The 25,953-nt window shown below is 39.7% G+C and overlaps 4 protein-coding genes across 6 annotated transcripts; 1 reads left to right on the top strand and 3 right to left on the bottom strand.

Annotated features, from left to right (window-relative positions):
* Positions 1 to 255: 255 nt before the first annotated feature.
* LOC112196092 lies at positions 256 to 7,580 on the bottom strand. Of its 3 annotated transcripts, XR_005809097.1 has the most exons (8): positions 7,442 to 7,580; positions 7,023 to 7,115; positions 6,476 to 6,610; positions 6,269 to 6,358; positions 5,443 to 5,592; positions 2,461 to 4,028; positions 1,031 to 2,011; positions 256 to 805 (listed from the first exon to the last, which is right to left on the bottom strand). XR_005809097.1 is itself a non-coding variant. In XM_024336389.2 (7 exons), the coding sequence occupies exons 1-7, from the start codon at positions 7,496 to 7,498 to the stop codon at positions 1,084 to 1,086; spliced, it is 3,021 nt and encodes a 1,006-aa protein (XP_024192157.1). In that variant the 5' UTR covers positions 7,499 to 7,580; the 3' UTR covers positions 854 to 1,083. The 3 variants fall into 3 exon arrangements, 2 of the variants coding, with proteins under 2 accessions (XP_024192157.1, XP_024192159.1); XM_024336389.2 differs by lacking the exon at positions 256 to 805 and having other exon boundaries at positions 854 to 2,011; XM_024336391.2 differs by lacking the exon at positions 256 to 805 and having other exon boundaries at positions 854 to 2,011; positions 6,476 to 6,614; positions 7,442 to 7,479.
* Positions 7,581 to 8,527: 947 nt separating this feature from the next.
* On the top strand, positions 8,528 to 11,107 carry LOC112198826. The gene is made up of 2 exons (XM_024339930.1): positions 8,528 to 9,683; positions 9,870 to 11,107. Exons 1-2 carry the CDS (start codon positions 8,528 to 8,530, stop codon positions 11,105 to 11,107), a joined length of 2,394 nt encoding a protein of 797 aa, XP_024195698.1.
* Positions 11,108 to 17,559: 6,452 nt separating this feature from the next.
* Positions 17,560 to 17,922, bottom strand: LOC112198827 (glycine-rich cell wall structural protein 2-like). Its single transcript, XM_024339931.1, has one exon. The coding sequence runs from the start codon at positions 17,920 to 17,922 to the stop codon at positions 17,560 to 17,562; it is 363 nt and encodes a 120-aa protein (XP_024195699.1).
* Positions 17,923 to 19,607: 1,685 nt separating this feature from the next.
* LOC112198828 lies at positions 19,608 to 20,252 on the bottom strand. Its single transcript, XM_024339932.1, has one exon. The coding sequence runs from the start codon at positions 20,250 to 20,252 to the stop codon at positions 19,608 to 19,610; it is 645 nt and encodes a 214-aa protein (XP_024195700.1).
* Positions 20,253 to 25,953: the final 5,701 nt, after the last annotated feature.

Below are 25,953 nucleotides of genomic sequence, written 5' to 3' on the forward strand. Positions count from 1 at the left end.
ATATATATCTTTTTAAAGGTGCGATGGGTTGGAAGTTTTAAAATATGTTATATATGTATGATGTGATAAGTGGTGATAGTATTGTATGAACTATGAACTATAAGAAATGTATGTGAGATTGTGAACACATCACTATCATCGAGTTAATTAACACTAATTGTATGCCTTGCTTGGAGACCAAGTAATGGGAATGTTGAAAAATAATCCTATAGCTTTTTACTTTATGGTACTAGTATTATAAGAAAATTTATAGAGAATGTATTGCTTATGGGAGATATCTTCTGCAAGTACTTATATATGCTCAGCCGCTCAGGTCCCAGCTGCTTTCACTATCACCCGAGTACAAAAACTTGGGAGAGGAACTATTTTAGTGAAAAAGTAGAACTCGGCCCCAACTTCATCCAACGTCATGAACACTCAAGGGTCTTCTTCCGTTGATATGATTGATCGTGATATTGGCATGCATGTAATTGTATCTGAATGCTTTGTGAATGATCCTTGTATGTTAGAGTTTACATTAACGTGAACTATTACTATACGGATTTTTCTGCATATCTAGGGGATCTTCCTGAAGCTGAATTTTGGGGACTCTATTAAGCTTGGCATAGCAGGTTATTGCATATTGACATGGATTCTCATCTCACACTCTGGCGGTCTGGCCGTTGATCCGCTGCTAGCTCTGTTCCTTTGCCTCCCCTCTAGTATTGTTAAGAATTACCAGCATTACATGGAATTGGAAGCTGATGAAGCCAAACGGAAAAAACGGAAGAAGAATTTGCTCATTCAGCATCTAGGCAATGGCTAACTGAAGCAAAAGAGTAATTGTCATAAGAAATGAATTGACAATCTGACATTGAGCAAATACAAACATTGACAGCGGTAATTTCCGAAAAGTAGTAACCAAACATTCAGAGGTTGGCAAAAAATGGTGAAGGAAAGCCAAACTCAATGCTTCCTTAGGGCTATATATATATACAGGTTACATAGACTGACTAGTTAAGCAAGTTTAATAATTCAGTAGAACAAGTACCTCACTCGTTAAGCTTTGAAAAACAACTTCCCAACAATGAACAATATTGCAACCTAATCACCACCAGCCAGGCCAACTAGTTGAGAAATTTCAGCTTCAAGGCGAGAAAAGGTGGTCAAGAAGTTGTCGGGTAGTTCATTGGAACTGGGTTGATCATTTTGCTGCAACTGAGAAATACTATCCACAATAACCTTCATACCACTTTGTAGCAGTTCCATTCCCTTTTCAATTCCATCAGGAAATTTCCTTTTCCTATTGGATTGTTTTCCACCGTTCATCTCCATGGCCTGCTTTTCACCATCAATTTCCATGTAGTCACATTCCGCAGTCTCAACGACGACATTTGAAATCTTTTGGAACATTTCTTTTAGTTTTAGACCCTCCCTCACAAGCAGACCAAGCTGGTCAGAGCTAGCCGTTATTGTGAGAAGTGCCGTTTCCTTCTCAAGAAAAACCTTGAACTCAGACATAAATCGCTCCAGATTTGCCTCCTTTCCAGAAGTCAGATCATAGGAAAGCGCTGCATTCTGAGGCACGAATCTCCAGAGCTTATTGCAATTTGTCCGAGCAGAAAAGTATCCAAATGCTGTAATTGCCAGATGAATAAATGCCCAGTGCCGCTCTCCCAATAACATGTGATACAAATCCCATAGAGCAGAGATCTTTGAACTTTCATCAGCTTCTTTGATATCCATGTGAGCAAGGCCTGCCATGAAAAGAGCCAGATCTGGTTTGCATTCATACAATTGGGTATCAGAAACAGCAGGTCCTGAGATAAACAGGTTTTCAAGCTCACAGATTACTTTCTCCATTTCAAGAGATGCATATAGGTGCTTCATATTTGAGATGATCACTAATGTTTCACTCAGAAGCTTACGGTACTGGTCCTTCATTAGCTGATCTTCACAAACTCTGTAGTTATGAATGATGGCAACTAAAAACTTCAAGGTCTTCACATTGATATCAGATGTGCTGATCTGACTTCAGGGAAAGAAAAATATTCATTTAATAAGTTGTTAATAACTGTCATGAGGAAACAAGAGATTCACAGTAATTTTGAAAAACTACAACAGAAGATGATGATATCCAGAAAAGAATGCAGAAGAAAGCAAGTATGAATATGTTTTACTAAAGACTGACAGAAAGCAACTAATGGAGTAAAGAATACAGAAACTTTTACCTATTATCATAGGTAAATGACATTATTCATATGATGTTGAAATGCACAAAATCACTCAGTTAAAATGCTCTGAATATTCAAAACTCCTAGACTTTGAACTAGAGGATCCACCCCATAGCCTACAGCTTGGGGAGCTTCCTTAACCCTAGTAATTTATCCAAAATTCCCCAAAAGATTTGAATGGCTTATATTATGCACACTGAAAAAGCTTACTACCAAGTATCATGCATACAGGAATGTAATTACTTACAGAGACTGCAACGAAGCTGACAAAGCAAAAACTGGGGCCCCAAAAAGACCACAATCAAGAGATTTCATTGACTTCTCATCAAAATTTTCAATGAAGAGACAGTAATCAGTAATTATCCTTTGCGTCACAATTCTTTTCATCTTGTCTGACAGTAAATTCAGTGGGAAGCCCTCCATGAACAACGCCAGACGCATAACTGATGACAATTGGGTTCCCTCATCACGTACAATGGCCATGTAAACCTGGTCTACCATAGATTGTGCACCAAAAGTAAGAATTATGCTGATTGACCTTGCCACTTTTCTCAGAGCAGAATCAGCTACAAGAACAGATTCAGTAGATGCCACCAACTTCATTAATGAGCAAAGTTTACCAGCAATGCCACTCACCATCCCAGACTCAGCATGGCGAACCATAAAGCACCAAAGTTCCATTACAATCTCCCAGCAAAGAAAGTGGGGGTGAAATAAATTCTCAAGAAGAAAAGACTCCAACTCCCTCCAAGCAGGACCAGAAGAAACCACAAGCATGTAGATTTGCAATGCATTCAAAAGAGAAGAAAACAAAGGCTGCCGGACAACTTCCACAGTTTTTCCAGAACCATATAGCACAGGAACTTGCAAAAGAAGAATGGAAGAATATACCTCTTCATTTACTAACATATCAAAGAACCAACCAAGCTTTCCAGCAATCCCAAGCTTTACATCGTCGTCAAGATCGAGAGAAAATCTCAGAAAATTAAGAAACAATGAAACACGGCCAATCAAGAAGGTCCTTTCTCCGGGCAATGCTTCCCCACATGTAGTCGGATCTCCAGCAACAGAATTTGTGCAGCTTCCTTCACCGAAGAGATAGTCTAGAATCTCAACCTTGAGCTCCCGCTTCACTTGAACTGAGTTCAGTAGAGCAATAAGCAAATCCAAGGATGTCTTCTCCAAGAGTTCTGTGAAAACATCACTGGCAGTTTTTAACAGTTTTTCATTGCTCAATGAAATCTTTAAGGTTGACATCATCAGGATACATTTTGTTATCTCACTTTGCACCAGATATGCTTGATATGGGTATAGGGAAGATATTTTTACTGCATTAACCAAATAAAACTTTACAGGAAGAAATGCCTTTCTAGCTTCTGACACAGAGATGTTTTCCTTCAGTGATGAAAACCATGCCTCAGCTGCATGTCTTATAGATTCATTAACCAATGAGATTAGATTTGATATTAGAGCTGCTACATTCACCTTTGTTGCTAATACCCCATCACCGAGCTGAAGCAAAGTGACCACACCTTTCCACGACATATTAATAATCGGTACCAGACTTCCGCCATTATTAGCTGCAATAAAGCCCATCTCACATAGTTTTTCTATTGTACACTTTGTTACATTAATAACATGATTCATACTATTGGCCCCTTCAAAGTCCATGTCAGTTTTATCCCTCTCGAGTTTTTCTTCCCAAGACTCCCAATTCAAAGCTCGGGCATATGCTCCACACAGTCTTATTACAGAATCAATGACCTCCTGTGTGACCTTTACTACTACTTCTTCTGATACAAATGACTGAATTCTCTGCATTTAGATGGTGGAATGGCCCAAGTGAGAGTTATGAACAGGGTTATCAAATAGATAGTAAATAGTGTCCAAAAATTTTGGACCACTTGATCTACAACTGTTCAATTTAGATAAGTAAAACTAAATAGTGTATGTCCAAGAAAACATAATATAAGTTGACCAAATGGAAATCATATTTACGAAAATTCAGGATGCTAAAAATTAAATCTTCACCATAATCTGTGGTTTAACTTACCATTTCCAAACCTTTCATGCCCTCAAGTTGAAAGACTAACATCAGACAAGTTTACAAGACACATTCAAGGATATAAACTTGCCATTACTAGAAACAGGATGATTAAGAAACTCTCCAATATTAAACTTTAAGCCATTTTACCAATCCTCGGCAGAACCTTGATTTATTTACTGCACTTCTTTAGCCCCATTTGCATACTATTAGAGAAAACCATTCGTTCATAATTTCATAAGGGACATTTAAACATATTATTTTCATAAACACAGACAGAACTTGCAACACACTATGCGTGTGCACCAATTAGAGACAAGTGCTAAACATTCCTGTGACTTGCATGAGACTTCCTCGAGCATGAAAACCAAAACATTAAGCCAGAGATGAGTGGCACACTGCTTATGGACAGATATAATGACAACAAAATATTGGATAAACCTATTTCTGAAGCACATGCTCCCTCTCCTATCTCTTTCTTTAACTCCTTTTTATTTATTTTTCTTTCAAAAGGAAATGAAAGAATGAAAAACAGAATCAAACATGCCTGAACATTTTCACCGCAGTGAGGTTTTTGCTTTCTTATTTCAAAATTTTTGAACCTTTGAAAAAAGCAAAATTAGGGAGTATCATCAAATTTTATGGAGTAACTAATTAAAACATATTCTTTCATGTCCTCACAATGTCATTTCCTGATTTCTAAGATTTTTCCATTTTTGTTGCCATGTGTCATGTCCATGAATCATAAGTAATTCACTTATGCAATGCATCATAGGTAAATTTGAGCCTAACCTATAACAAAAACAATTCAACATTAGATTTTGGCTCATTCAAAGAAGCAATAAATCTCACAAGTCCACCAACTCATCAAGTATGCAGCAGTAGCACTGAATTTAGCCTTGAAAAACACTGGGCAGTCCTGTAGGGCTACTGTTAACAAAATTATTTTCAAAAAGATAATATATAATAGCTAACTCACTTTAGAATATAGAAAAGAGAAAAATCTTATTTCATATAAAAATGAAAAATTGAAGTGTCCTTGTCTTTAATAGTTCACTAGAAAAAAACTTCTGACCTCTTAGTATAGGAGTGGTAACACATTATATAGAAGAAAACAAAGTACTGATATTATAACAAATTATCCAAAACAAATAGCACAAGACATGCAATCAGATAAATTAGTACCTTTATCTCTGATATAGAATCTTTGATCAAGTTTAACTCTTCATCAAAGAATGTTTCAACTACATCCACTGTCATCTTCTCAACAGAAACAGGGTATCTTGCCAAAGCTGAAAAGCAAGCCCTCAAAAAGCTCAGCAGATCCAGAAACAGCTGTGAAATGAGTACAAGATATCAATAAGACATGCTTCGTATAATGCAGAAGACGGATGATGTAAGCACCTCAGAAATCTGCTAACTCTTTTTATTGAGTATGTATTAATCGTTAGCTTGATACTAATTTTTCCCAAGCATCAACCAGAACTCTGATTGCAGGAGCTCCAGGGTTTGAAACCTCAAAACCCATTACCATCTTAATTGTTGGTTTGCAACTTGCACAGTGAGGTTGCACCAATATGTTTATGTTTGTCTGGATTTGTCTACCTCTAAATGTGCAGGATGGGGATGCCCATGAAGGGAGGTCTTAATATCATGTACATTCCCTAATAGCTTAAGCTTTCACATTCTAATGGTTGCCTAGCATTTACACTTCGAATATTACCTAAAAGACCAGCAACTAGAAGAGTAAATGCAATGCATGATAAACCATTAAAGAAATTAATATCATATGCAAACCCAGGTAGGAGTGGTTCAAGAACAAAATACAAGCTAATAGAAACAATTTTGAATTTTAATACATCTACGTAATCATTCCTTACGTGAAAAGTCCCCACGTAAGGAAATGTGTCAAAATTCAGTACTCAGGCTAAGCACAAAGTATCTTTAATATAAGATGCAACATATCTTTCTTTAAGGAAATAAGAATAAGGACAGTATCACCAACAACTACCTGAAAGAACAGGTTCTCGTGCTCTTCTTCTTGAGATTCCTCGGTTGACATAAGAGTCATTTTTAGGTGCTTTCCACACCATATGCTTGCCTGATAGATAAGTAATGTTCAAGATATTCAGCACCACAAGTTCACAGTAAGAAAAACAATTGATATACCTGTCTTTTATTCGAGCACCATGCATCAAAAAATAACACACACACACACCTTGGTCCCAAGGACAAGGAAATGTGCTAGACAGTTGGATGTGTCTGATTCTAGGTGCTTCGCAGCCACCTGTAATATAGCGCTATTTAACATGCACTGGCTTAAATCCAAGCAAGTATACTCCTCCCAGAATATCGAGCTTGTTGTTAAGTGCAAAACAATGGACCAAATAAGTATCTAGTAAAACAGTTTATTGGAGGATTACATATCGAATAATGACCTTTAGCAAAACCACATCAAAGTAGCACTGAAATCTTTCCATTGTGCCAGCATGTTAACTTTGAATAATTTTTGTTTTACAAATCCACAAGTAAGTGAACCGCTGCCAAAAAAATTCTCAGAGACCCTTATTAACAAGTCAGAAGAGGGAGTTGAAAGAATGTGGATAAGCACAACCTAAAGATAATGTGCTAAGCACTGAATCTCTAATCTACCACTTCCAGTCATCTAATGAAATATAACATTTAGGAAAGTGATCTTTCATATCGAAAAATTACGGAAATATAAAAATTTAATCAAAAATTAAAATAACATTGAATTAGGATACTGTCAAACACTCGGCAAGGGAAGCCAATTCAGACTTCTTTGTTATTTTCAAATCGCCAAGCTTCTTAAGTAATTCAATCCGATTCTCCACCACCTGCATAACACAAATTTCCAATCCAAAAACCGAATAAACTAAAAAATACAACACGATTTAAGCAACGGGAAATTTTGAAGACAAAATAAATAAATTAATTAAATTTATAGATAAACTCGTCGATGCAGTTCGAAATTTAGCACAAAATCCAAATTATCTACGCCGTTCTGTTCGAAATCTAGCTCACTAATGCCGTGGGCAAACTATGAAACCCTAAGAAAAGAGTAGAAGAAATTGAATTGAAGTGACTGAAACCCTAAGATTTTCGAATTGAAATTACTGAAAGATGGAAATGGAAATGGAAATGGAAATTTGGAATTGCTTACATCTGAGGATCTGATGGCGTCTTGTATGCTCTGCAATTCTGAGCTCCCTCCCTCCATTTTCTCTTACTCTCTCACTCTCTGCAATTCTGCTGATTTGATTTTTGTAGGTTGGGGCTATTCTCTTTTCTGGAGCCGAGTATTCCCGCCTTTTATCTGTGAGAGGGCAAAGTCATATTCGTTTTCTTTTTTCCAATATTATCCGTAGTCCACTAGGAAGCCCATTTCACGGTTCGGCCCACATTGTTTCAAATTCTAGTCCACCGCCCCAACAAGATTTGTTTTTTTTTTTTTGAAAGGCAGAAGAAAACTACAACTGAAAACCACACACACAACTAAAGTAAATAATCTCGCTATCGTGGTCTTGCTGGAACGCGCCTCACGCGCCTTCCCCAAAACCGATCTGCTACTCATCTTCGTCTCCGATTGGTCCATTCCCTCTCAATCTCTCCGCCTCTCTTTGGCTACCTGATCTCCCTGGTGGCTACCCCGGCTTTCGTCTTCTCCGCCCTTCCTCCTGGAAGTGGCGGAGGCCTTGATTCCACGACGATGCAAAGGAAACGTGTGAAGAATGGTGGTGACATCAGCTCCGACTTGGAGGCTCTTCGGATGGAGGATCTTGATTCTTCGATTCATCCTTCACCTACTTTGCAACCTCAGATGACCTATGCCGGGACTCTCAAAAACCCGATCGATCGTTACCGGCAGACTATGACTGAAGACTTCGAATTCACCGACGAAGACTGCTCCTACTCCTTGGGTAAGCATGGACAAAATGTTACTTTTTCTGATAAGGTTCATAATAAGCTTGACTATGATTGGCGTTGTGTTGTGATCGTTAAACTCATGGGGAAACCTAACTCCACAAACACATTTGATTTTATGCTAAGAGGATTAAGAAGGAAATGGCAAGTGAAAGGGGGGTGGCAACTCATCGATTTACCTAATGATTTCTTCATTGTCAAGTTTAATTTGGAGGAAGATCTAAATTATGCTCTCTGTGGAGGTCCTTAGATCCTTGTTGGGCAGACTCTGATTGTTAGAAAATGGAGACCTGATTTTGATCCCATGAATGAAGTGATTGGAAAGATGGCTCTGTGGGTCAGAATTTTTGGTCTGCCTGTCAAATTTTTCAAGGACTATACTGTGGCTAGAATTGGAAAAATCCTGGGTGATGTAGTCAAAGCGGACAAACTCACAATTGGTCAGGCAAGAGGGCAGTTTGCTCGTATTTGCATTGAGGTTGATCTATCTAAGCCTCTACGTCCTTTTGTTGAAGTGGAATCCGTTGCTTATAATGTGGTTTATGAAGGCATCTCTCTCATATGCTTTGAGTGTGGCTTCTTTGGCCATTCAAAAGACAAGTGTCTCTCAATTAAGAATGATACTGGTGAAGCTGACAAAAATCTGAACACTTTTAATGCTACTGCTCTATCTCATTCCTCTGGTGATGAGACATCTTCTCCACCTGAGATGAATGTTTCTACAATGCCGCAAGATGTGAATGCTCAGAGACAAGGTGACATTATTAAAGAAGACATGGGACCTTGGATGTTGATGAGTTATAGGAATAAAAAGAAGAATGGAGAGTCTGGTGGAGCTAGGAAAAATAGTAATGGCAGTGGTTCCAGATTTGCTGTTTTGCAGGAGAAAAGTGGCAAGGACTCTGAGTTGCCTGAGCAGACCATTGAGAATAACTCTTCTGATAGTAGTCCTCCCATTGTGAAACTTTGGAAAAGCCTTCAAGAGAAGAATAAGACAGTTCCTATGAACAATGAGCCTACCAAAACCAAGATTGCTGCTACTACCCATACCTCTGTCGGGAAATTTGGCCCCTTTGGTAACCATTCTTCCTCTGTGAAAGTTAATACTCACAATGATAAGACTATATCTCTAAAGACTAAAGGTAGCTCTAGAATCCCTATGAAAGATGTGTCTAATGTTGAAAATTCTAGTGGCTCTAGAACTGATCTTCAGTACCAAAGAAAATCCAAAAGCGTGGTTGTTTCTGGTCCTAAGCATAATTCTCACATTTTCAAAAAGCTCTCCTTTGAAAATATGGGAAGCAATGCTTTAGGAGATGGAATTGCGGCCATCATTGGGCATTGTCCTCCTGAGGAGGCCATTGGGGACAAGGCTAGCACCTCATCTCTTGATATGGACTCTGAAACATTTGTGGAAAAGTCCTTTACTGCTAATAGCATGATGACCAATGATGATACCCTACCTTCCCAACATGGGGAGGGTATGGTTGATGCCTGATCTTGAGATGCTTAACCTCTCATTCTTTGCATTCTCAATGTTTAAAACTTTATTTTGGAATGCTCGAGGTGCTGGAAGTGAGAACTTTAGATCTGTAATTGCAGACCTTGTTAAAATTCACTCTGTTGATATGTTAGCTATTTGTGAACCCCGTGTCAATTTTCTAAAGGTTGTGCTCGTCTTAGACTGCTTGGTTTCTCTGATTCAAGGGTAGTTGAAGCTGATGGTTTCTCTGGTGGCCTTTGGTTACTTTGGAATAGTAGCAGGATTAAAATTGACTTCATTGATGAAAATTTTCAATCCATTTCTGTTAAAGTTACTCTCTCTGACAAGCCTTCCTGGATGCTTATTGTTGTTTATACTAGCCCGACTCGCACTACTAGAGTTTCATTATGGCCTTACTTAGATCACCTTTCTGCTAGTTTCAATCTTCCTTGGATGCTTATTGGTGATTTTAATGAGTTAGTCTCCTGTGCTGATAAAAATTGTGGTCCTTTCACTGGCCGTTTTGGTGGCCTTAGGGAATGGATAAATAGAAATGCTATGATTGATATGGGATTCCATGGTTCTTGCTTTACTTGGAGCAATAATAGAATCAAAGAAAGGTTGGATAGAGGTTTCTGTAATGTTTCTTGGAGAGCTACTTTTGATGAAGCCTTCATCCAACACTTGCCTAAAACCAGGTCTGATCACTATCCTATTATCATGCAATTATTCTCTACTAATTTTGTGAACAGGGAGGCTGCCCCTTTTCGCTTTCAAGCAATGTGGTTTTCGCATGATAACTATGTTGATTTTGTATCCAACACTTGGAGTTCTTTGACTGGTGACTTCTCTTCCAAAGTCAAGGCTCTGGCTACAGCTCTTTCTAAGTGGAACAGAGATGTGTTTGGCCATCTGATGCATAAGAAAAAGAGACTCCTAGCCATAATTGGGGGAATTCAAAAGGCAAGAGACAGGTTTGAAAACCCATTCCTGGTTAATCTTGAGGCTGATCTCATCCAAGAATATGAAACGCTCAGGGACCAAGAAAACATGTTCTGGAGACAAAAATCAAGAGATAAATGGCTTCAGGATGGTGACAGAAACACTAGGTTTTTCCATCTTACTACTCTGGTTCAAAGGAGAAGAAACAAAATTGAGGGCCTTTTTGACAGCAATGGTAACTGGTTTACTGACTCAGATTCCATGAAAAAGATTGCTGTTAACTTCTTCACTGATCTTTTCTCTCACCATTGCTCTGATGATGTTAGATTCTTAATCCCATGGTTATTCCCTCCTATTGATCAGTCAAGCTTAGATAGCATCTGCAGGCCTATTACTCTTCTGGAAGTCAAGGACTCACTCTTTTCAATTGGTGGACTGAAGGCTCCTGGTTACGATGGCTTTCCTGCCATCTTTTATTAGCACCATTGGCAAATTTACTCCTGTGAGGTGAAGCTTTCATGTCTAGCACAATTCCTCCTGGACTCAATCACACAATTATTTCTCTCATACCCAAGATTGATGGACCACAGCATATGGCTAATTTCATACCTATTAGTCTGTGCTCTACAATCTACAAGGTGATCTCTAAAATTATTGTGGCTAGAATCAGGCCTTTGATGTAGCATTTAATCAGCCCTAATCAGGTTAGTTACATTCCTGGAAGACATATTTCTGATAATGTCATGATTGCCCAAGAAATGCTTTTCAAGTTTAAAAAGTCTTGTGGAAAGTTGGGTTTCTTTGCTTGGAAAGTTGATTTATCTAAAGCCTATGACAGACTTAGCTGGAATTTTATTGAGATGGTGCTTTATGAGGCTCAATTTCCTCATTCTTTGGTTAAATTGATCATGCAATGTGACAGAACCCGCCCCGGATTTCACCCCGAAATCTGAAGTGGCCCTGCGGGGCCCCCCTTAGAAGAAATTTTACCAAAATTTTGGCGGAACTTCCCCTAAAAGTAGGCTACCCAAAACCTGTAGGAAAACATTTACACTTCTAAATCATCCATCCTTATTCTCCAAGAGCCACCCTGCTCCCCAAATCACAACTCCAATTCACAATACACAAATCTCAACTTAATAACATTAATTCCACGGTCATCAAAGCAATTCTAAAATAGAAGGTATAATAGAATAAAAAGTAAAGAGGATAAAGGATCGACAAATCCTACAATGTGGAAGCAGTGATAACTATGTCTCAACTCCATGTACGCCCGACCTCAACTAATCTAGCCTGCAAACTGGGCATTTGAAACCGAAGGGCCCAGCGGAAAGTATTGAAAAACACGTTAGTGTGAGTGGACAAAAATAAATAATTAAGATGATTTAAAAGTAGCAAACTTGAATACTTTCCCACTTATTTAAATTTATAAAACTTCGATGCATGCAACGTTTATAAAATATATTTCTTTAAACGCAAAATCTCGTGAAAACCTACCAGCCCCGCTGGTTAAGATAAATTAGACTATGCCCCGCTAGTCAAGTAATAATAGGATATGGGGAAGAGATATCACCATACGGGTAAAGGAGCCCCTTAGGCTCTACCTACCCTCGACTGCCACTCACATATAGATTGTGCGAGGAGGTGAACTAATAACCTCAACTGCCACCCACGTGAGGAGGAGAATAAGCTACCTCAACTGCCACTCACAAACACAAAGTAAGTGAGGAGGAGACCTAATCGAATGACCCGAGTATGGTGAGGAAAAACAATCGAAAACCAGAAAATCCATAAAGCTTCCCCAATATCTCACGAGAAAACAATAAGTATATTCAAGTGACGTGACCCCGCACGCCAAATATTCTCAAATTCAGAACCAATCCTGGAAATTAGTACGAGCACAAATTCCTTTGGAAAAATCTCATTTCCAATAATATTCCAGAGTATCTAAAAATTGACTACTAAATATAATATGAAATCCGGAGATCATCTCGGTAAAATAAATCGTCGAAAAATCACGTAAATCATATTTCCAAATAATAATCATATATTCAAAAATCCATTTCCAAAAGTCATACCGAGATAAATCATAATTAATCTCTTAAAATCATTATTGAAAGCAAAAGCACGAGATAAACCGAAATCAAATTCAGAAATCAATTCAGATGCTCGAAAAGTAATATGATAATTAAATAAAGCATTAATTCGAGAAAATCAATGTATGCATCATTATTTAAAACAAACGTCCACTCACAGTACTATATAGGCGACCACGTGTATAAGTTCCTTCGTCGAGCAATAGTTCGGTACGTCGCCCTGTACATAAGTATAATTCGTGAATAACAATTCGGCAATTACATACGATTCTAATATCTTATCCTCCTAAATCAAACTTCCAATTTCTTTCCCAATTTAATCCAACTTCACCCCTAATACCAACTCATTAGAGTAAAGGTTCTAGGGCAGAATCGAGAGAAATCTGACAGTTGGATTCTCGTAATTCAATGATCGACATCCCAAACTTCGGAATATTTGGAATCAATTCAAAACTTCTCCAATCTTCACCGACATCACAATTTCAAGTTCTACAGCAATTATAGAATTTAATAGGCTAAAAACCGAAGCCAAAAACCTGCCTTACGCTCCTCCACGCGCCACCCACAGTGGCGGCACGTGGGGCCCACGCGCCACCGGCCACCACCACCGATGGCCATCAAATTTTGACAGCAGCAACATCACAACAGACCCAACAATTTTCTCAACTACAACACATTCCAATTTTACCTTTAAGTGCACGAAATCAGCCGGTGAAATTTTTCCAGAAAATTCAAAACCCTAGGTTCGGGTTTCTCCTTGATTCTCCCTCTACGATGAAAATTGGAGTTAATGGCCTTAGGGGAAGTGATCACTGCCTTGAGGCGCTTCGATTGACCCGGAATTGTCACCAGGGACAGCCGGAATTGGAAGAAATCGCTGGAATTAGTCAAATGGAACCGTCAGGCATTTGGGCTTCGATCTCACTTTTCCGACCAAAACACCATCACCCATGGCCACAGCCGTGAAGACGATGAGAAACCGCGTCAACCACCCATCGGGGCTCTCCTTCTGGTGGCCAGACGACGCCAATCTCGACGGAGACAATGGAAGACCGAAAGAAGAGGGAGAGAGAGGTCGGGAAAGAGGAAAGAGAAAATGATAGAGTTACCGAGTGGGTAGTTTCCAAAAATGGAAGCTACCACAGTAACTTTCCATATATATAGAAAGTTACCGTGAACAGTAACTTCAACCTTTTTTTGCCATAACTTTTGTATACGAACTCCAATTTTTATGTATCGCATATGCACGCGCTTGGTTTAACGTCCTCTACTACTTTCATGCAGAAAATTTTCTCAAATTTTGACCCGAACTAAAAGTCAACTTTTAGGGCCACTAAAAGTACCGAAACAAGGTAACAAGTGAAAGTAGTTGTCGTATACCATCCAAATGCCAAGTAAATCGGTAAATTTAGGTTCGGGACGTAACACAATGCATTACCTCTACTAGCTTTCAGATTTGTTTTAATGGTGAATTGACTAATTCTTTCCAAGCTCATCGAGGCATTAGACAGGGTGATCCTTTGTCACCCTACATCTTTGTTTTATGCATGGAAAAGTTATCCCATCTTATTCAATCTACTGATGATATTGGTCATTGGAAAGCTGTTAGAGCTTCTCAAGCTGGGCCTAAAATATCTCACCTATTTTTTGCTGATGATTTAATGCTCTTTGCTGAGGCCTCCCCCCATCAAGCTTATGTGTTAAAAAAGTGCCTTGATATCTTCTGCTCCTTATCTGGTCAAACAGTTAGTTATGAAAAATCTCTCATTTACTGCTCTCCCAATACTTGTAAGATGACTGCTTCTAGAGTCAGCAATATTTGTGGTTCTCCTCTGACTAATGATCTTGGCAAGTACTTAGGCATGCCTCTCATTTACTCTCAGGTGAATAAGCATACATATGATGGGATTTTTGACAAAGTTCAAGGTAGGCTTTCTAGTTGGAAGAGTAAGGTTCCAAGTTTGGCAGAAAGACTAACACTTGTCCAATCTATCACTTCCTCCATCCCTGTGTATGCCATGCAAACTGCCAAGTTGCCTTTAAGTCTTTGTGACAGGATTGATAAGTTAAACAGAGATTTCATTTGGGGAGATACTCAGGACAAGAAAAAAGTGCACTTGGTGAGCTGGGACACTATTTGCCAACCTAAACAACTTGGTGGGTTGGGAATCAAGAAAACCTCTGACATGAACCAGGCCATGCTTGCCAAGGTTAGCTGGAGATTATTCCAACATGATGCTGGTTTATGGGCTAATATGCTTTCCAAAAAGTATCTTCACAATTGTAGTCTGTTTAATGAGACTTATAAGCCCCCTCCTGACTGCTCGAGTACTCGGAGGAGTATTGCTTTTAGGGCTTCTATGCTCAGAAAGAATTTAAAATGGAGAGTTGGGGATGGCAAGACAATCAGATTCTGGTATGATCACTGGCTTTTTCCTTCTGCCCTCATCAACTTTGCTCTCTCCTCTGCAAATATTAACACTAATGCTCATGTTTGTGATTTTTGGAATGATTCTGGTTGGGATTTGCACCTCCTATCTACTGTAATTCCTTGTGATATCATTAAGCATGTAATCAGCATTCCTACTGGTTTTGATGGTTGTGGTATGGATACTCTAATCTGGAGACCTACTTCTAATGGATGCTTTACTGTCAAATCTGCATACAACTCTATCTTTGATTATTCTAGGCCTCAGAACCCTCTTTGGAAATTGATCTGGAAGCTTGATACTCCCCCCAAGTTAAAAACCTTTCTTTTGACTGTTCTGCATAAGAAAATTCTCACCAATGATCAGCGTGCTACTCGTGGTTTCACTACTATTTCTACATGTCCTTTGTGCAATATTGCTGATGAAACCCTACTCCATCTATTCAGAGACTGCCCCAGATCCATGGTAATCTGGAAATGCTTCATTAAACCTGGTACTATCCTCAACTCATTCACTTTGGATTGGAACAGTTGGATTCTTGCTCAACTGCATTGTCATACTATCATAAAAAATAATATCAAATGGTGCAATATTTTTGTTTTTATTTGTTGGTTCATCTGGAAGTGGAGAAATATGCAAGTCTTTGATGTGTCATTTACTATGCCTACATGCCCTGATAAACTTATATGGGATTACGTTGTGGAGTGGAAAATGCCATTTATAAGACAAGCAGTTCCAATATGTACAGTCTCATCAGACTTTGTTGGAAGAGACCTCCAGAAAATTTTTACAAACTAAATGTAGATGGAACTCGAAGTTCTGCTTCTAGTAAAATTAGGGCTGGTGGAGTCATCAGGGACCACACTGGGAGTTGGGTGAGTGGCTTCCAAATCAACTTAGGGGTTGGTGAGATTCTGGAGGCTGAAGTCGGGGGTCTTTTCTATGGGTTAAAGTTAGCCTCAAGCCTGCACATCCCCAAGCTGGAAATTGAATCTGACTCTGTTGTTCTTGTCCAGCTAGTGCAGCAGCAAAACCTTTCTACCCACCCTCTTGGATCTCTGCTTGCTGGATGCAACAACTTTATGGCCACTATGCAGAATGTCCAGCTTATGCACATCTTCTGTGAGTGTAATATGACAGCGGATGCTTTGGCTAGATGCAGCATTGATCATGAGCCTGGTCTCATCACTTTTATGGATCCTCCTATCCATGCTACTGAAGCCTTTCTTGATGATCTTGCTATTGTAACTAGAACTAGGAGAACTGTCTCATGTTAGCCTTTTCTTTGTTTTTGTTTGGGCCTTTTAGGTCCCGCTTGTAACAAAAAAAAAAACCACACACACAACTAAAACCCAAGTTGTGGAATCCGATAGTGGGAGAGATCGATTCCAGCTCCGAGCTTGTCGGTGATGGCCAAGTTTGGCAATGGCATCAGCTAGGAAATTAGTCTCTCTCTTGATGTGACAAAAAGAAATGACTTTAGTGAAATGTTACTTGACATCCCTCCTTTTCGATGACAACCTTTCCAACAATTTTTTACCTTTGTTATATTTTCTTATTATGGAAAAGATTAAATTATAAAAAAGTCAGTCGTGCGAGCAACTAATTCTTAAATCTTAAGTTATCAAAGCTTACAGTGACATTAATATGAAATTGATCCCAAATAGAACTATCAGCAAATGACAATTATTCGGTTCATCTGTTGGGTAAACGAGCATATTCACCCCCACTGTCGATTAACATACTTTTACTTAATAAATTTATAATCCAATGGTACATATCTTAAATTAGTCTTTAAAGATCATCTCTGTAAAAAATCAATCGAATCAGAAATCGTTTAATTATCTAATTAAATCAAACAAATGGATGGTTTTAACAACACTTCCTACTATTATGATGAACCATCCATGTATTTCGTAGAAATGAATAACTAAAATGTCTTCAATTTGATTGATTTTTTACAGAGCTAATTTTTGTATTACGTTATACAATATGAATGGTTGGATTAGAAAATTATAAAGTTATTATGGACCATTGGATTATAAATTTATGAATTAAAAGTATATTAATCGATAATGGGGGTGAATATGTTCGTTCAGCCTAGGGGTGAAGCTAAGAATTGTCCATCAACAAAGGAGCGACTCGACTTATTTGTAAGAGAATTCACCTCTTTTATTCTACAATTTCATTAATCAAGTCTTGAGAGTGAGTGCACAAGCACTTATTTGACAAGCACTTATTTTATTAAAATAAAAAAAGAAGTAAAAACCAAAACCGCCTACAAACATGAAATTAATTCAAACAAGAACTGATTTATTCACTATGGCATTGTAGAAGCCTAGATCATACCCGGACAACACTACTTGACGAAGCAAACACATATAGAGCATTTAAATCCATCTAATAATTAATGGAAGCCCGGGAAAGCATCAAATCCTCCAGAACTTCCAACACCACCGCCGCCTCCGCCATAGCCACTGCCACTTCCATAGCCAGAGCCACTACCGCCATCCCTGCCACTTCCACCGCCTTCTCCACCTCCTCCTCCACCGCCACCACTTCCACGGCCGGACCCAGTGCCGGAACCAAAACCAGAGCCTTCGCTGCCTGGACCCGAACTGGTGCCACCGCCTCCACCTCCACCACCACCACCAATGGTAGGTAACGGTGGAGAAACTTGTTTGATAGGAGGAGGCGACGTGCTTGAGGAGAGGGCTAAACTTATCAAAAGAACAAAGGCTGCAGAGATTAACAGTACTATCCGAGCCATGACTTAAGTACGTATTGCAGTCAACTTTAAATTTACTGTAGTGAACGTCTATGGCTGGAACTGCGAGCTGTTTATAAAGGAGAGGAAGAGATGCCGACCCATGAAGTCATACGTAAGTATTTTATGGAATCGATGAAAGTGCACCGCTAGCTCCTATATTTTGATATATATCATATATGGTAGACGTTACAAGCTTATATATATTATACTATAATCGATCTGCTCGATGGATCATGCAATTAATGCCATGCAGGAAATCTGTTAGAGACTTAGAGGAGCATTGTCTCCTTTTCTTGAAAAAGAACATTCAACCGGAAGCTACGCACGCACCGTGTGCGTTTTTTGACCATAGAGAAAGGGGTTTGATCGATTTCACGTACAGATCGGTTTTGCTAGATATCACCAGAATTTTTCTGAGTTTGTCACTTTGTCTTACCGTCGGTGCCTACCGTGCCTTTGCATATATATATATATATATATATATATATATATATATATACCTTTTGGAGTTTAGGGTTAATTTATGGATATATTAAACGCACACTATATGCTTTATGGATTTCATTGATTGAAACATTCATATTAGCATCAGTATGATACTCCACAAGTGTAATTTTAGCATATCTGGAGATATATATAACTTGTACATACAGTAGTAAGATATATAAAAATTTGTTTTACTAATGAGTGTAGTGCAAGATAGATCTAAATACTTGCACTTTGGTACGTATTACGTCCCAACACAATTTATGAAATGCCTCTAACCGGTATTCAATCAAATACCTTATTACACCCTTCCTGTAAGGTCTCGTTTGGTTCACAGAAAGGAAAATAATTTCTTTGTCTTTCCCATAGGAAGGGAGATGAAATTTTCCAAAACTTTCTATTTCGATGTTTAGTAACATTAGTAAAGTTATTAGGAAAGTTGTTGAAAAATTTGTAATTAATGCAACAAAATAATATTTTGTGATTAATAAATGCAAAGAAAAAATGAGAGAAAGTAGTTCATTCCAAATCCAAACGCAAGCAACTGAGCAAGAAAGAAAACTTTCTTAATGCTTACTTTCTGCTAATTAACCAAACGTGACATAAAAGTAAAATTTAAGATAGAAACCAAAGCTGTATACATAAAATTTATTGAAATATCACCCGCTCGAGATTTTTGAAGGAAAAACAAAAAAAAAGTTGGTCGAGTATCCCATCGCCATCGTGGCTCCACATCTATATACATTTGTCTTTTAGCCTAGCTAGCTATTGGTATATAGAGCATATGCATGTATACAAGTCTGGTGGAGCAGCATGAACTAACCGATCAGGTTCAGCTTGGCTAGATTAATACTGTGTATGCAGGATTTGTGTCAATCTCGATTTATGTTTCAAGTCGACCGGTTTCATTTTTTCTCTTCCATGCTAAGTTTACGTGAGCGTAACTAAATCTTAATGATCCATAGGATGACCTTTATAATTTTAATGTTTTCCTAACTCATATCATACAATTATACTAGACTCCAAACACATCCTATAGGTGTGGATAATTACGTGAGAAGTTATTCCACAGAATATAATGTGGAGAAAATTGCTACATATATTTTGTTTTGTTTAAGGATATCTCTATTTGTGTTTGGCCCAAACTCTAGGTTACTTTTTTTTTTTTTTGAACAAAGGACTTTTATTGATAAAAAACCTCAAGTGAGGTATTGGAGATCGTGACTGAGAACATCACGAATACATTGAGGGACTAGTCCCAACCATACAGAGTTGTGGTTTGCCTCAAAACCTATTCCCGCCAATCTATGTGCTACCAAATTACTAGATCGGGGTTGATAGCAAATGCGAATGCTGGGGATGCATTGCATGGCACATTGTATATCATCTATTAAACCTCCATTAGCTAACATGCTGTGATCTGGGCTGAGAGCTTCAGCAATAGCCACTGTACTATCACTCTCGATGACAGCCTGCTGAAGGGAAACCAGAAAATCTACTCCTGCTCTAATGGCTAAAAGTTCACATTGCTTAGGAGATGCAGCATGCTGAACTGGTCTTGCAAAAGCTGCAACAAAATTTCCTGAGACATCCCTTAACACTCCCCCTATTCCACCTGTGGTTTGTTGAGGTAAGAAGGCTGCATCCACATTCAGTTTGAAGGCCCCATCTTCAGCAGGCTTCCATCTTGTTCTTGGTTGTTTGTGAGGCTGCTTCACAGTACCTCGAGCTCTCTGATACTCATCACACCATGCAAAAATGCTTAATATGACATCTTGAGCTGTCTGCCTGGTTCCTGCCCAGAGCACATTGTTCCTGTTCTTCCAAAGGGCCCATATTATCATCATTAAACGTGCAAAAAGATCTGAGCTTAGAGTTAATGCCCGTTCCAACATCCAATCCTTAAAGTTGATCGATGGCAGTAGGGTAGCTTGTAAATGAAATGGTGGACCTGAAGGAATAGTTGAAGCTATTTGACACATACAGAAAAGATGTGTCACATCTTCTAACTGGAGGTTACAGAGTATACATCTGGTGTCTCCACTATAACCTTTAGTAAGTAATCTCTCTCTCGTGGGGAGTAGGTTACTTGACCTAGTGGTAATAGGGTTTAATTAGAAGAATCTAGAGATTATCTTTCCTTGTATGATTCTAACTCTATGCATTGTAATCCTCTATATAAAGAGGCCCCTATTATCAATGAGAATACACAGCGATTATCTCTCAATTTCTGATTCCCTAAAATACGTTATCAGCACGAAGCCCTAACCCTGAAACAAATAGCCAAACCCTGATTCAAGAAGCTAAAAACCTTGAATCCGAATACAAACCCTTGAAGCCTTTTTTGCCTCCACCTCACACCTTGAAGAACTCGATCCCAGGAGTCCGGAACCGGCAGCCCCCCGGAAAACCACCGAACCGGCCACCGGAAGCTCTATACAACTAGCAGCAAATATTCCATCGGTTCACTATCTTCCGGACCTCCAATTTCCACCAAATTTTGATAGCAGAAGCCTCTTCATCTGAAGTTTCAAGAACCGGAAGAAAAACGCTGAAAACCAGTCTAAAACCCACTGAACCGGCAGTCTAAATCATCCGGCAGAAGAAGAAAGAGAGAAGAAAAGAAGGCCCAGCCCAAAAGAAGCCCAGAAACCCAAGCCCACTGACGCAGACCCCACTGCCACGTCAGCACCCTGACCCACTACCACGTCAGCAAACAGGGACCACTGCCACATCAGCAAACAGGGACCCACTGCCACGTCAGCGGTCAACTATTTTCGGGCGACTTTTCCGGCCATTTTCCGTCGCCTTTTCTGGCGACTTCCTAGCACATTTCCGGCGACTTTTCGGGCCATTTTCCGGCAACTTTTTCTGACCACTTTTTCCAATCAAATTTTTCGGCGACCTATTTCGAGGTATTTTTTACTAAACGTTCCCCTTTTTTAGAGTTTTTAAATTCAATTTCTCTTCTTTTTCGGGGACTTGCAACCTCCCTTCTTCTACCCCCCTTTCTTCATTATAGGGGAGACCAAATTAAGCCGAACTGTGGGGGTTCGTGCTCACTCCAAGCTTAGAGCTTGTTGAGATCTCCAAACTTAGAGTTTGTAGAGAATTTATGATCCACCACTTACATCATTGTTTCGATCTAATCCAATATCACTTGGAATCGAATTTCTTGGAAGCGACTACGCTTAGAAATTTCATATGTTTTCGTGGTAGCCTATTTCGCTCCGAAACTAACCCTAATTTCTTTTTCTCTTTCAAGATGAGTAACCTGAACAAATTGGACTTTGCTCCATTGGGAACAACTGGCTCTGGATATCACAGGTGGGTTCGTGATATCTGCCAGCATCTCAAGGCTGTAGGAATCTTGGATATGATTCTCAAGCCTAGCCAGGACGTGATAACTGTTGAGCAAGCTCAAGCTTTGGAAGCAAATAGAGCAGCCTTAGAGGCAAATAAGGCGAAAGCCATCATCCTAATGACTCGTTATATGGATGATTCGCTCCAGTACGAGTATATGAATGAAGAAGACCCCAGAAGGCTGTGGGTCTCACTCGAAGAAAGATTTGGCAACGTCCGTGACTCCTGGCTTCCTGACCTAGAAGTGAGATGGCATAGCCTCCGCTTATGTGATTTCAAGTCAGTTCTTGACTATAACTCAGAAGCACTTCGCATTAAATCCTTAATGGAATTCTGCGGTAAAGGGATCACAGATGTGATGTTGATTGAGAAGACTCTCTCTACCTTCCCCGTCTCTGCATTGATGGTTGCTAAGAACTATCGAATCGATGTAAATGCAAGACGGATCACAAGGTTTCATGAGCTCATTGGAGCTATGAATGTCGCTGAAAAGCATGACAATATCCTTGTGAAGAACTATAATTCGAGATCCGTGGAAACAGAGCATATTCCGGAATCCAATTATAGTCGCACCTCTAAGAGAGGGTGCCAAGAGTGAAACCCTAATCTTAGGTATACTTCTGGACATTCTGATCCATATAATCGCTCTACTTGGGAAGGTAAACGCCAAAATAGGCGAACACGGAACCGAAGAGGTAAACATGGAAAGAGAGAGGGAGGCAATGCCTCTGGCCATGTTGGTGGCGCCACCAACACTAAAAGCCATCTAAATGACGCTTTCAAAGCACCTCAATCAATGGAGTTCAAGCAAAGAGATGTATGTTCTCGATGTGGAGTGTCTGAGCATTGGGCACACATTTGTAGAGCTCGTGAAGAACTTGTCACCATCTACAAAGCATATTGTGAAGCAAGAGAAGCTCACTATGTGGAACAAGAAGATCAAGAAGATGATCTAGAGTGAAGGGTTGAAGACTACAAATCTGGCTGGGATCAATAGACCGTCAATTCTGTTTAACTCTTTATTTTCCAAGAGATGTAGGCGATTGCCATATTACTTTTATTGGATTAGATCAAAGAAACAATGATGTACTCCGTTGGCTTATGAATAAAATTTCGAGTTCTTTTCATTATGACTCAATTTTGATTTTGAGCATATGACTTTGTGACTACGATGGCTGGGCCATCAGTATTAATTCAAGGACATAGAATAGCCCAAGTTCCACTTGCCAAATGGCACCTTGATTACAGCTGTCACAGAAACTCTCTACGCTCTTAGGGCAAATCGTATCCTATGAATAGCCAACGAATTCCATGTGAAAATGCATGTAGAGAACGGAAATGTGTTCCTTTGCAATACATTTAATGATTGCGAGCAAAGACGCATCTTAGAGAAGTTTATGTGTCTCTCTAGTGGACTTTATGTCACTATTCGAGCTATTAATCCAATAAAAGTTATGAGAGAAGATCTCTTGGATTTAGACACATATTGGCTTTGTCATGACAGGATAGATCATCCTAGTCAAGATATGATGATCCGTCTACAAAGACTTCACATGGACATCTTTTCTCTCGAGCGAAATGAAGCATGAATCAAAAGTTGATTCCTGGACTAAGTGTGACTGACGCTGCTGCCTAGGGCACTGCCTCCGTCCACCACTAGCCTAGGGCTGGCGCAGTCCCCATCCATGACGCCATGGATGGCGTCCATCATTGTGATGGTGCCCTAGGTGATGCTGCAATCACCAACTTGCTTCGAATAGCGTTTAAGACGCTCAGGCCCAACCAAAATTCTCATTGGTTGCTTCTAAAGCCTCTGCTCGTTTTACAAAGCCCGTTCCTTAGGGAAATTAGGACTGAGACCGTCCTATGCAAAGGATATGACAATACTCATTATGTTCTTACATAGAATCCATAGGGATTCTGTGGATTGATTCAACCAACTTGCGGACGCTTAAATATCTCATGATGTTGGTTGACACGCAAACACGCTGGTCACGTGTTGTGCCATTGTCCACTTGTAAATGCTACTTATGCTACACTCCTAGCACATCTCATATGACAATGGGCTCACTCCCCAGATCATCCTATTCAGTCAATTGGATTTGACTATGCTAGAGAGTTTACATTGAAACACTTTCGATGGGTATTGCAATGGGCTTGATGTTGGATATCACATTCCCATGAACACACCCAATTGGTTTCGCGGAAACGACTACGATGGTAGTCCGAACATTGGTAATGCGCACCAATCTTCTTACATCCGCTTGGGGTAATGCAATATCGCATAAAGCTATGCTAATTCGTCTACGACCCACCGCCACTCAATGTACCTCTGCGTTACAGCTAGTGACTGGGTACACGTATTTTGTACTTACGCTCATTTGAGTGAGCCATTTATGTGCCGGATTGCGCTGCCACAACACTCTATGATGGGTCCTTACAGAGAAATGGGCAACTACGTTGGATTTGAGACTCTAGCAATCGTCCGCCACTTAATGCCCTTGCAAGGCGATCTCCTTACCGCTAGATTTGCGGGTTGTCACTTTGATGAGATAGTCTTCCCGTCGTTCGGGGGAGATAAGAACATAGATGTTCAACAGGAACGACAGGAATTGTCGTGGTCTGTCCCCACTATGTCTCATCTCGATCCCTATTACAGTGACGAGATCACATAAATATGCTGCAAACATGCCTGCAAGGAAGGACGTCCCTACAAGAGGACGTAGCATCACCCTACATAGAGGTAGGCATGATGCCAACGCCAAAGAGAGTGGCACTCTGGCATTACAGGCCATGGCCCCAGCTAGGATGCATGGAGAGGCCTGTGGGTTCGAAGGATACTTTGGCACATTCTAATCCTTTGATCATCAAGACTCAAAATCCGTCTCATGAGTATCTTTCCGGTTATGGTTATCATTGGGGGACGCCTCAACGTCAGAACCTATTCCTGAGAATATAGAGCTCTATGAAACTTACACTAGTGTATATGAGACGTGGGATAGAAACTCCATCATAATTGATGATGTAGCTGCGTATTTCATTGCGCATGAGTTTGTTGAGTCCAATGATATCGAACCACGCTCCGTTGATGAATGAATGCCAACGTAGAGAGTTTTGGCCTAAATGGAAAGATGCGATCCAGGTTAAGATGGATTCTCTAACGAAGAGGAAGGTTTTCGAGCTAGAGATACCAACACCTCCTAACATAAAACCTGTTGACTAATGGGTCTTCGTTAGAAAGCGTAGTGAGAAAAAGAGACGGTAATCTCGCCTTATGGCGCAAGGCTTCTCACAAAACGTCCTGGAATCAACTACGATGAGACATATTCTCTCGTAATGGATGTCATTGCACTCCACTACCTTGTCAGTTTGGTAGTTTCCGAATAACTGAACATGTAGCTTACAAATGTGGTCACTACATATCTCTATGGGGATCTAGATACTGAATATACATGAAGGTTCATGGTGAACTTCATTTACCCAAGTCAAGAGGCTCTAGACCACGGAGCGCGTTTATAATAAGATTGAAACGCTCACTAAAGTGACTACTTCATTGGGAAGGGATATGCCCACGCATTTCTATGACAAGTTTCGGATTCTATGGCGATTCATGTTGGACATGATCTTCATTAGAAGCCCTTAAAGAGTTAAGGGAAACCGCTGAACACTTGAAATCCGAGTTTGAGATGAAGGATTTTGGGAGAACACGATTAGGTCTTGGTTTAGAACTTGAGCATCGTGTCGATAGATGCTTAGGCATTTTGACAAGGTCAAGCCTTCAAGCACCCCCATGATCGTCCATAGTCTTGATCCTGAAAATGATCCTCTTCGTCGAAAGGATGATGACGAAAATGTGCTAGAGGCAGAAATGTCTTACTTAGTACAATAGGTGCATTATTGTACTTATCCCAATGCACAAGACCGGACATCTTATATGTTGTGAACTTGTTAGCTAGATATAGCTCTGCGCCAACGCGACGCCATTAGATTGGTGTAAAAGATATCTTTCGATATTTGAGATGTACGATTGATATGGGCATGTTTTATCCCTACAAAGAGATGATGGATTCGGACCCATCACACACCAGGTACGCCGCCAACACTATCCCCATCCCAAAACGACATGTGTTTTGGACGGTTTTGCTGATGTTGGGTATCTCTCTGACTCACACAAATGTCACT

This window comes from Rosa chinensis, chromosome 4, assembly GCF_002994745.2.
Source record: "Rosa chinensis cultivar Old Blush chromosome 4, RchiOBHm-V2, whole genome shotgun sequence".
Lineage (NCBI taxonomy): Eukaryota > Viridiplantae > Streptophyta > Magnoliopsida > Rosales > Rosaceae > Rosa > Rosa chinensis.

Bases quoted from the DNA above. Each gene is read 5' to 3' on its own strand.
- LOC112198826 (XM_024339930.1), top strand. From the start codon at position 8,528: ATGGCTCTGTGGGTCAGAATTTTTGGTCTGCCTGTCAAATTTTTCAAG. The intron at 9,684-9,869 runs GTATGGTTGATG...AATTTTCTAAAG, and splicing joins ACCTTCCCAACATGGGGAGG to GTTGTGCTCGTCTTAGACTG.
- LOC112196092 (XM_024336389.2), bottom strand. From the start codon at position 7,498: ATGGAGGGAGGGAGCTCAGAATTGCAGAGCATACAAGACGCCATCAGA. The intron at 7,116-7,441 runs GTAAGCAATTCC...TGTGTTATGCAG, and splicing joins ACGCCATCAGATCCTCAGAT to GTGGTGGAGAATCGGATTGA. The intron at 5,593-6,268 runs GTAGTTGTTGGT...CTCATTTCACAG, and splicing joins ACGAGAACCTGTTCTTTCAG to CTGTTTCTGGATCTGCTGAG.
- LOC112198828 (XM_024339932.1), bottom strand. From the start codon at position 20,252: ATGATAATATGGGCCCTTTGGAAGAACAGGAACAATGTGCTCTGGGCA.
- LOC112198827 (XM_024339931.1), bottom strand. From the start codon at position 17,922: ATGGCTCGGATAGTACTGTTAATCTCTGCAGCCTTTGTTCTTTTGATA.